This window comes from Polistes canadensis, unplaced genomic scaffold (assembly GCF_001313835.1).
Source record: "Polistes canadensis isolate GaletaPanama2010 unplaced genomic scaffold, ASM131383v1 scaffold_91, whole genome shotgun sequence".
Taxonomy (NCBI): domain Eukaryota; kingdom Metazoa; phylum Arthropoda; class Insecta; order Hymenoptera; family Vespidae; genus Polistes; species Polistes canadensis.
The window spans coordinates 456978-469647 of NW_014569638.1; the positions used below are offsets into that span (position 1 = coordinate 456978).

General features: G+C 29.8%; 1 protein-coding gene across 2 annotated transcripts in view; it reads right to left on the reverse strand.

Annotated features, from left to right (window-relative positions):
- Positions 1–12670, reverse strand: part of LOC106787085 (bestrophin homolog 15) — a 73984-nt gene that overhangs the window by 27483 nt on the left and 33831 nt on the right. For both annotated transcript variants that reach the window (XM_014749135.1, XM_014749136.1), the window contains exon 3: positions 11934–12105. In XM_014749135.1, the coding sequence (XP_014604621.1) occupies positions 11934–12105 (172 nt within the window). The remainder of the gene's footprint in view (positions 1–11933; positions 12106–12670) is intronic.

Below are 12670 nucleotides of genomic sequence, written 5' to 3' on the forward strand. Positions count from 1 at the left end.
TAAATTTTATAAAAAAAAATATAACTATTATATCTTCATGTATTCTAGTTAAAGAACACGATCTTAAAAATACAATAAATTATTATTATTATAATTAAAAAAACTACTTATAAAAATATTTGAAATATTAAAAAAAAAATAGTATCTTTTTTTTTTAAATCATAATATCATCATAATAACTATTACGTTTCGATAAATGTTATATAAGTAAAAATAGAATCTATCAAATATCACGATTTTTTCAATAGAAAAAAAAAGAAAGAAGATTGGAAAATATCGTCACGCAGTCGATAAGAGAAATTGATTCACAAATGGTCGAGTGTCGTCCTACTTTCATATTTAATTTCACTGCACTTATGTTTCCTTTAAACTACGCATCCTTGATGTCGATCGTAATATTTTCTTCCCTCTTTTTTTTTCTTATGATTGTTCTTGGTCAATAAACATAAAGTACATCGATACAACATATATTTTCTCCTCATCCTCGGAATTCAGTGAATTATTGCCGTGCGTGTAAAAATGCCCGGCTTGGCAGTTTGCAAACGATCCTCTGGCTATGTAAAAGTGGGAGTCGTACCATCCTCCTGGCCTCGGGTCTTGCATTCCAATTAGATTTCAATGAAAGGAACGTTCTAAGCTATGCTCGACCACTGCTATCCACCAGACGTGGCTCATTCACAAATCGAGTACTTTGTATTACGCGATTACTAGATGGGCCCGAGTGCGCGCGCGCACCTTCGTAATCGTGTCGCTAACTCTTCTCTTTCTTCAGACCAATTGAAAGGACCTACTCTCCTTTCTCTCGGAATTCTAATCAAATTTTTTATCTACTTACAGTCATAAACAGAATTAAATGGACAGTACATAAATTTTGAATAATCTTTAGCTTCATTTATTATGTCAGAAATAAATTTGAAACGTTTAACGTTTTACGTGTATGCAGATATCCAATATATATTTTTAGCATATAAAATTATTTAAAAAATGTTTTTCTTAATATTTACGCGTATTTGTTTGAATTAATGGTCTTGTGACACTAGAGCAGAATTAAATGAATTGAGCATAAATTTTGAATAATCTTTAGCTTAAATGAAAATCTGGTAGAGTCAACTCTAAATATTGATCTCGATGGGAAATGGATGCTATAACAGGACAATGTCCTAAACATAGTAGAAAGAAAACTAAAAATATGTTTACAAGATTGTGAAATAGAAGTTCTAGAATGGCCACTACAAAGTGTAAACTATAATCCTATAGAAAATTTATGAAGTTTATTGGATACACAAATACCATTAGAAAAATGTCATAATAAAACAGTGTTTTAAGGGAGAAGATGCAGTCAGGATTTTCCAAAAATGGATTTTTGTTTTTGGCACGTTTTTGAAGTATGATGTTTCGAAAATATTCTCTGAAAATATCAAGTTAATCCGATGAATAGTTTCCGAGATATCCTACAATTGATAAGTAGCGGACAGAAGCTGCAAGCCACCGTTTTTGACCCGCCTATTATATTTTATGAATAGTCTTGTGGAAACAACAAAAAAAGAAGAAACATCGAAAGCTGAAAATAAAGAAACGAATTAATTGACTGTATAGTCTTGTTATGTATCAGTATGTCTGTGTCCAAAAACTTATTTGATTATTTTATTATGAATCGTAGCAAAGATTCTAGAGAACTTTAGAGATCTGGTAATCTTCGTAAGTCGCGTACCTTTAAAAGATAAAATGTTTCCAATCCGAAAACAGCGGAACGTGATGAAAGTGTTACAAGCTCATCAGCTAAAAATTTAAAATGTGTCATATAAGATGATGTATCTGAAGATAGTCGTGTTGAATATAGCATACTAAACCTTATTTCTGAATTTCGGCCATTTCGAATCTTGTAAAGTGCAAAAAGTGTAATGAGGATTTTAGACAGCCAGAACACGTGGTTTGGGATATAAAATTGCGGTATCATGGGATGATTGTGTTAACAATAACATTCTTTGTAATAATGTAAGTAATTATTTAATTGGTATTTCTATAAGTACATAAATTAAGTGTAAAATTGGAAAACTCTTTCAGAAATTTTCAAAAATTTATAACTTAAAAATTATGAGCTTTAGCTAGATTTTGTAAAGAATACTTTCGTTTTTAAATTGCCCAAAATATAAAAAAAAATTAATTCATCGCGAAAAACTATAATTTTTTGAAAAATTGTTTAAACAATTGGCTATAAAAAATTGAATGCTCGACTTTTCGGCAAAAAATTGTGATATTCAGATTCAGCGGATCAAAATACATAAAAAAAGTTTAGCTTCATCCATCGAGTTCAAAATTTTATGAAAATATAATACCGTATCCAAATCAAAAAACTTTAAATGCATTTTTCTCGAAACTATAATATGTTTTTCAAGTCGGTGACCATTATAATTTAATAACCACTCGATGGATTTTGATAATATTTTTACTACTTATTAATAGCACTAAAAACTAGTCCTTCATTAAAGAATTTTCATTTATGTGAAAAACTTCGATTTTTTAACAATTTTTTTTAACAGTAGACTCATGATATTTTTGTCGAAAATCGAAAACAAAATGCCAAAACCGCCATTTTGTTAATTTTCAAAAAATAAAAGCTCTACTGAAAGACAAGATTTATTACTAAACTAATGATTTATATTTTTGTTTATATGATTCAGTAAGATGTTTTGAAGGTCAACGCGAAGCACTACTTGCAAAATGGGATCCAACAAAAAGATTGCGATATATGTTTATAAATAATTAATATTTTTTTTTGAAATTTTATAGAAGTCAAGTTGAAAGATAATGTAAAAACTCTGTGTAATCAGTTTTATAAAATAAACTTAATTATTCTAAAAAAAAAATTATTAAAAATTCTCTTTTTTTCACGTTTCTGACTGCATCTTCCCCTTAAACGAATTGCAATTAAAAGTTCAACAAATTGATCCAAATTATTTCCAGAAACTTGTGGAAAGCATGCCACGGCAATTAGAAGCAATAATTAAAGTAAAAGGCTGCAATACTAAATACTAATTGCTTATTTTGTGAATATTTATAGTGTCTTCTTCAATTTGTCCACTTAAAATGTATAATTTCTATTAAAAATAATATATACTAATACTGTAATATCACATTTTATGAAATTAACTTTAAATTTTAATTATATAAATAATATAATCAAGAAAAAGTTTCACATAAATTTATATATAGTAAGATAAACAAATTAGTAATAAGTGCGCAGTAATATACTTTACCTTTTATTAACCTTTTCTTTTTATTAAAATTATGTTTAATATTGATTGTTAAAAAAAATAAAGAAAAAAGTAAATATTTTTCGTTAATTATTATTATAAAAATATACTTTTTAAGACAACCATAGATTCTCAACTGCAAAAATATCCACATTTATCCAATGATGATAAACTTTTTTTCTTAAGTATCGTATATCCTCACATTTTCTAAATCTTCTATTGGTAAAAATAATGTTATCGTTGAGGTATGATCGTGAGCAGACAGCAGACAGGATAACATTACACGAGTTGTTTTCACCGGTGGCGTTCCGCTTGGAAATCGTAGCATTCCAACGTTTTGCGGCAACGAAACGAAAGTAACGCGGGGTCGAAAGTGGAGAAGCGAAGGTAAGGAAAGAAGAGGAATGAACAGAGAAAGAGAGTGAGTTAAGAGAAGTAGACGAAGGAGGAGGAGGAGGAGAGGGGCTGTTGCATAAGAAAACGTTTAAAAAGTTTAGAGGCGACTGGTCTGCTGTTCTTGCTCTGTTAACACAACATCCGTACTAGCGATGAGATCGAACACATCACGGTTAGTATCATTTCTTGCTAGTTTCATTTCGATACTTAAAAAATATTTTACTTACTTACTAACACTGAAATTGACTATGTTAAATTGTATACTATTGTTAGTATCATAACGATTTGGAAGATACAAAAAATATTTTTTTTTCTCGTGAAGTTATTCTACTTTGTAATATTATTTGATTTAATTTCATTTACATAATATAATATTAATTTATTTAATTTTTAATATTTAATATATCTTAGTAAGGGTATAATTGATGACGTCGGGTACCTTGAATTCTGGTGTCAAAATCACGTCTTATATGTAATTTCTTTTTATGTTGAAGAAACACCATATATAATTTTGAAAATTTAGCAATATTATTTAATAATTTTTATATTTTTATTATAAGAATATTTTTTTATTCTTTTTTTAAATTGTTTGGAAATATAAGGTTTTAGATCACATATTTTCTTCTTGAGTACCTTCGACCCGACGTCATCTCTCTCTCTCTCTCTCTCTCTTTCTCTCTCTCTCTCTCTCGGTTAAAAGGTTAATAATAATTATATTTGATATTTATATCAAATGTCACTTTTAATTTGTGTACATTATTTTTTATTATATTTTTATTATTTGTTCATTTTACTCGAATCCCAGATAAATTTGTAAATTGTATTTTGGGAATTATTTCACGAATTAAATAATTCAAAATAATTTAGATCTCGAAAATGTCTAGTATGTGCATATGTATCCCTAGAAAAAATAATTTTTATATCACCTATATGAAATTATTCTAATTTGTATATACATTCATGGTTATTTTTAATAACAATTTTTGGTATTTATCATGAATATCATTTAAAATTTTTCTAATTATTTTACTTTCTATTCTTCCATTTTAAATGCAGATTTTATATGAGTCATATAAAAGAATTACTTCAGAAGTTTATTAGTTAAAATTCTAAGAAGAAGTTTAAAATGTGCAAATCTTTCACTTTTATTTTATAATTTCTCTCCAAATTTTATCCTGTAATTCAGACTAGCAGACTGAACGAAATGTGAAAGTTAGTGGGTTTATATAGGTACGGAATAAATTCGATGAAATGACCAGTGTATTAACAGCTCATTCGTCAAATTCATTAACTCAATAAAAAAAAAATGTAGAGAAAAATGATATACATTTTGCCCGGTTTTTTTAATTTGGAAAAATATAAAAAAGAAACGATAAAAGTCCAATATAAATTATTAAGCGATTATGAAAACTTTAAAACTGATAAAATTTATTTTCCATATAAAAAATAAAATATTAATAGGTCGGTTAGGTTTAATCGTAAAATCGAAACAAAATTGTAAAAGTAAAATTAATCGCTTCAGCTTATGAAGGTTTTATAAAAAAAACATGTTGAAATTGACATTTATTAATTTTATAACAACAAACAAATGTAGTAGTTTTTACAAAAAATGATGATAACTGAATTAAAAGGAAAATAATTTCTTCTATTGCATTTCGATCCCATCGTTAATCCATGGTAAAGCAAAACAGCATACGTTTGCCAGACGTTAGATAAATTATGAGCGGAGGTGGTAGTAGCGTTGGTGGTGCAACGGAGGCCCCGATTTATTTCCGAGGAAGAAAGATGAACCTACTCGGTATGGTTTGCCGGTTCTTGAACGGACGCGTAGGTTCGTCCTTCTTCTTCGGTCACGATACGTTGCACTTTCTCTCGGCCATTGTGTCATTGACCACAACTGAAAGCTTGCTCTCGATCAAGCGTAAAGTTCAAAGCATGCAACGCGTCGTTGACTCGATCTCGAACGTCTTCCGATCAGCTGATAAACCCGTCAGACTACCAACTCTCTTGTTTATTTCATTGGGTTTTCCGGAAATTTCATACGTCGACTTATGTTGTTAATGTTAATATATTTTTTTCAGATCGAGACAAAACTTTTTCGGCAACCTAATGTATAAATATTAAATTGTCAGAATAGTTTTCTCTCTCTCTCTCTCTCTCTCTTTCTCTCTCTCGGTTATGTCGATTTTGAGAAAAATTTATTTATTGAATGACCTAAAAAGCTCGTGTTAATTTACATAATATTTACGCACGTGGAATACATAAAAGTGTTTTATATATATAAAAGAAAAGCAGTTTTCCTATGTAAAAGAAGATTAAAAAGTTCAGAGCCTATCATGCCTAGTGGTGCAAATTTTTGTCATGATATTCGAAAGGTTTTGTCAAGATTATTTTCATACTTACACGGGACAAATGGAAGGAATATTTATATATATAATAGACATGTACTGTGTCTACAACGTAAAGGAGAGCAGAAAAGTTCTTAGTTCAGCATGTGGAGGGCTATAATGGAATGAGATGCTACATGTTATGCTAATAAGAGTTAAGAACGATTGCAAGGTTTGCTCTGAACGAATGAAGCTTGGCGAAAAAGACCAAAGTACATATTACTACGATACTTTTTTCATCTTGAAGATTGCTTTATAACATACCACACAAAACAACAATACAGGGTTTAATATTTAACAAATGTCCTTCTTTAAAGTATAAAGATATATAAAGGGTTAAAATATAAAAGTTTTAAACATTAAATTGTATGTGAAATCATTTCAAGATAGTTGTAAGAAATGCAGTAAATATGCTGAAAATCGTCTCAAATTGCTGGTTCGCCCAAACGAAAAACGCTTCGAGTGCCAAGGGTTATTATGAATTATTAATATTATTATTTCGTTAACATTTATAAATCAAATTAGATGGTTATTCAGTACATTATGCAATACCTAATTATTTCTATTTATAGAATATGATACCTTGTATATTAAGAATATCAATCAAGTATAGGATTTGAGAACTCTTTGCTAAAATTTTACCGCTAAGAATTAAAAAAAAAAATTGATGTTTTATTTTTTATATTTATAATAGATTTACTATTTGGTTAAACTTATTATCACTAATAGAAATAAATGTTTATAGTAATTATTTAACTTTTTATAGTAACTATTTATTAACTGTTGTTGAATAATAAATTAAATATTTCCTTATTAATTAAGCTTAACACTACACTAAATGATCCAAATGTTATTACGAATTTTCTGTGGAGTCTAATATTTTGTTTCATTTACTTTTACCACAAACCATTAAACTAGTTCACCATAACAAAGGTTGCGTATAAAACTTGAGTAAACAGTTTTCTATTAAATCGATAGTAATTCATTTAAAGCGTAGCAAAGTGCTCTTTACTGTTCTAATTTATTCAGATTTTTAGTAATTAATGAAGTATTATAGATATGTATGTCAAGGTTAATCGATATACGGATGAATGTAATTCAATGTCAACTGTTACAAAGTTGAATGATAGAAACGATAGAAATAATAGAAAGAAAATCGAAAGAATGTAAATTCTTCTGTTGGATGCGTGTTAGTTTGGCGTAAATTATTTTTTATTCGCTTCTGGGCGTGGCCTGGTACGACTGTTACCTACTTGGGTTAACGACACCAAAACGTGTCACGGCAATTCATTAGCGTAATGAGACACAAGCGCAACATAGGCTGCCGACAGCTTGACTGTAAGGCTACATCGATTATCTCTTGAACGACTTTGCTCGTAAAAAAGGATGCGTTTCTGTTATTACTAAGTGTTTATTTTTGTAAACTGTAACTTCTTAAGCGACAGTAACGACAAAATTTTATGAAACGATACTAAAAAGAGAGAGGACGTACAAGTAGGGAGAGAGAGAAAGAGAATAAGATAAAACCAACTATATAATTGTGCGTGTGCGCGCGCGCGCGTGTGTGTGGGGTGAGAAAGTGAGACCTGTCGATCGACGGTTGAACGAGATTATGAAAGCTTCAAGTGTTAGTGTTAGTGACAGTGTTGTGTGTTTGTATATATGATGAGATATTTCCATCGATTGTTATTACGAAATATGTTTGATTATGGAAGGATGAGTAGAGATGAGAAAGGCGAGAGAAAAGATACAAAAGAAAGAAAAGAAGCCAGTCATGAGTTGACTAATATATAAAAAGAATTTTAAAAACTATCAAATATTTTAGTCCTTTCTGAAATTTGATAGAACAATAACGTTACTTGAAATATTCCTAATTACGATATTGCGGTCCAATTCAAGCGTGTCTCAAGTAGACCAATATCGATTAAAGTAACAATAAAACAAAGTACATTTGTTTAAAAATTACATATACTTCGAATAAACAATTTTGATCTGATATTTTATTAGTTGCAAATTTTCAACTTCAAAAACATCATTGGCCAGGAACGTTAAAAGAAATGTATGTTGCTTAAACAATCTCAAATATGTTCAATATACCTTATATGATTGTTAATAAATCGATAATAAATGTTGTGGACGAACTCTGATTACGAACTTGACAACGATATATCTGGACTTCGCATTATATCAAATTAACTTTCAGCTACATTTTAAAAAAGCTAGAGAACGATAAATTAAGCCTGACCGAAGTTTGGAAAAAATTCTCAATTTTAGACTGCATAAACCATATTATTGCAGCAATTGGACAAATCAAACAACACACATTAAATTYGTGCTGGAAAGTGATTTGGCCTGAATGTGTAATTAATCGAAACGTTACCGAAAACGCGTCAACGTTATTATCTGAAATTAGTGCGCTCRCACATAACATCGGCGGAGAAGGCTTTGATTCTTTCAGCGATAATGACCTGAACGAAATGATTGAGGACCAAGCTGTGGATGATAGTGACATTATCAATAGTTTGATAGATTATGAAAATGGACGGGAAGAACTGGAATCTATTACAGCAGATAAAATATATGCAGGGATCCAGATTTCGAAAAAATTGGAAACGYATTTTTTTMAAATAGATACCAATGCCGAAAGACGCTTAAAATTCCAAAAAGAGCTCAGATCATGCATGTCTCACTATCGTGACGTTTACAAGCAATTGACCAGTCGACCGTCGTCACAAAAACTGATCACTGACTTTATGGTACCAAAAATAAATCAATTGAAATCCTATCTTCAAGCGACGAAAGCGATTTTCAACCAATTCATCACAAGAAGATGCGCGTTTTGGATTACGACGAGTAGCAGCAAACTATTTAACGTATAATTTGAAAACTTCTCCATTTATATGTACAATGAAAAATTAAATATTATTACAATTTCTTTAGGTCTAATTTAATTATTGTATTTAATTGAAAGCATTCTCCCATCTATTTCATAAATCATTGATGTATTTTCTAAATCCGACTTTTTTTATGCGGTCCCTATCCACCGCATAAAAAAATTTTTAGGCAGTATATCGTACAAAGTTGTTTATTATATGTAAGAATTTATAAAATTTTCAAATATTTTTTTGTACGATTTCTTTTATGCGGTCCCTATCCACCGCACAAAAACAGGTTTTACTGTATATACTAATGAATATATACTAATATATTTATTTTTAGATTTTTTAATCCTAAACACTATATCAATAGTTTTCAAGAAAAAATCTAATAAACGTAAGGATATACAATTTTAAAGGACACTCATTGTATATGTTACCGCTCAAGCTTGAGAGCCGTTAATGTGCACATTACCTAGCTAATCTACAGATTACCTGATTTGCTCCGTTAACGTGTGGAATCAAGTGTTTTCAGCATTTTATCTAGATAATATGCACATTAATGGCTTCCGTATCGTTAAAATGTTAGCAGTTTCCAATGCAAAGCACCCAAATGTCGATGAAGGTGCCACTGTGAAAATTAAAATATCTGAAGTTGATTGAACAAAAACTGATGCCCGCTCGATTTTAGCTGTAGTTCTTATTGTTAGTGAAACAGTGAACATTCTTTTATAGAATTGGTACTAAAACGATTATTTTAAAATAATTGTATGTAAAATCTGAATTCAGTGTTTGCAAAGATAGATTTTTAACGAAAAAAGATGTCTTTGCTGTAGAAATATTTTTACATCAAACAGCAATAAAATAATCCCTTGGTACTGGACAAGGTTTCAAAAAATATGACTGCAAATTGAAATGTATGACAGATAGATGTCCTTATCTTGTAATCCTTGCTGTGTAATTCAAAGTATCATCAATCTTTAGATTGCATTATTAAGTAAGCATAATTTTATCATATGTTTTGCAAATTCATTTCCTTAATTATATTATAATAATATTTTAAACCGTTTGACTCTTTCTACAATATTATAGTTTTTTAATTGATTGATGATTGATTTTATCAATTAATTTGTTGTAGAAAAAGCTTTCGATAAAGTGTGGCATCACGGATTATTACAAACAATCAATAAAGACTTTCCACACTCGTATTACAAACTCCTGAAATCTTACCTTTCGAGCGGAACATTCTATGTAAAAATAAAAGACACTCATTCGAACATCAAACTAATCAAAGTTGGGGTTCCGCAGGGAACTCTACACTCTCTATACGGCAGACATACCAATAAACGTAAACTGCACAGTCTTAACATTTGCAGATGACATGGCAATGCTTATCATAAACAAGGACCCGCAACAAACAATTCAATCGTTATAAAAACAAATCAACTCTCTTGAAGAATGGTTACGTAATAGAAAGATTAAGGTAAACTCTACTAAGTGTAAACATATCACGTTTACATTGAGGAAAAACCAAATACTGAAACTACAACTATAAAATACAGAAATTCCGCAAGTAACTACGGTCAAATATTTGGGACTACATCTAGATTCCAAACTAACATGGAAAAAGCATATAAATGTAAAAATTGAACAAATTCGTCTGAAAAGGAGACAAATAGTTTGGCTAACTGGTAAAAAATCTAAACTTAGCATAGAGAACAAACTAATAATCTACAAAGCAATAAAAAACCAATCCAGACCTATGGATTACCGCTGTGGGCTATAGCAGCGAAAAGTCACATTGCCAAGCTCGAGGCTCAACAATCCATAACCCTACGCACAATCGTGAATGCTCCATGTTACGTCCGTAACGAAGAAATAAGGAAGGACTTATATATTCCCACGATAGAAGAAGAAATAACCAAGACAACCTGTAGATACAAAAGAAGAATTGATACGCGCATAAACCTGCTAGTCAACGATAACTATAACCAATATATTCCTAGAAGGCTCAAAAAAATCCAGCTAGGAGACCTAGTAAAAATTTAAACCTAACCGAAATAAATGACAATAGCGACGCTATCTCATTGGAGAAACCGTCCATGTGCTATCTTTTTTCATTTATATAACAATTTACCAAATTTCTACGGACAAATTGTAAAGATGTATGAAGTTAATAAAAAAAAAAAAAACTAATTTTTTGATTGTATTAACTTGAATTTTTAAATATCGAAAAATAAATAAATAACATTATGTTAATTTAAGCGTACAGGAACGTTACTGTTGTTCCAGCAAAGATCTTATTTTCACTTTAACGAGAGGTAATGTGCAGATTACCTAGTTAATTAAAGAAATGAAACAATTTTCGGCACTTTAACGGATCACCCTAGTTAATGTGCAGAATAACTGATTTCTGCACTTTAGCGGTAACATATATAAATCAATTGGTTATTTTCAATATAATAACACGAGGCCACGCATATTCGTTTTTTCATTTTATTTCTTTAGCCTTCTCGAGTATTCTAGCATCGAGTATTCTGCAACATAAAGATAATGTTGACAAAAAAAAAATTAAACCTACAAAAAGATAATCATTTACCTATAAAACGAATATCTTGATTATTTATTATTTGATGAATTATAAGGTATTCTAGTATACCTAGACTTAGGTATTAGTTGCTCGAGGGCAACAATCCGCTGGATTTAAACGATACATCCAATTCGGAGTGGCAACTTTATGCAGTTGGATGAACTTGGACGTTTCTATTCATCGATTCGATTCGTATTAAGAGAAAAAGAAATGGGTGAGATTAGGGGAATTGTTACATTCTCTGATCCTTCTCAGAATTTTGTCTTAACTCTTCGAAAGACTTTTGGCTCCTGATTTTTCTTATTTTTTCTTCGGTTTTTTGGTTTGCATTTTTTGACATCTTTTTATTTTTTCTTTTTGGACTCGTATGAGAGTTAAAAAGAAAGATCGAGATATATCGTAGAAAAGAACTTTCGTAGTTTCTACTTACGTTTCCAGGGATGGCGGCGCTGATGAAAAGGGCCAGATTGTCTGGCCACGGTAAAAGTTTGTATTGCTCCCACCATCTTTTCACTACGAGACTCACGTAAAATCCCAGGACGAAGGACATCGGTATCGATTCGCTCGAGTTGCCGAAATAGTATCGTATCTTTTCGAAGATTCTGTAAATTAGAAAAAAAAAACAAAATGATCTAGTCTGCGGTGTAGTAGTATTTTTAGGTGCCCTAAAGATTTATCATTCAAATTATCTGTTTGTTTCTTTATACGTGTGGAGTAATTATTAATTACCAAACAATTAGTAATCTAAGGTTCTCGTAATATTCTAATTCTAGTTAAAGCGATAAGGTTTTAATGTTTCAAGTTAACAAAACTACTCGATGTAAGTGATGAAAGTACAACGAGTATTCGTTTCTTTATTTTCTTACTTTTTATTACTTTTTTTTTCTATTACAAATAGTACAAATATTTGTAATATTACGTATATATTTTTTTTTTTAGTATAAATATTTGTATATGATTATAAAATTATGTACATATTAATTTAACAATTTGTACTCTGAATTGATATTATAAATAAATACGTTGATTAAAATTTAGTTTAAATAAATAAAATTTTTTGACTTCTTTTTATATTTTTATTTTCTTTTTGTAGAGTACAGGATAAGCATAGGGGACAGCATCATAAATGAATAATATTGTTAATATATTTTTTAAATAATATTTTAT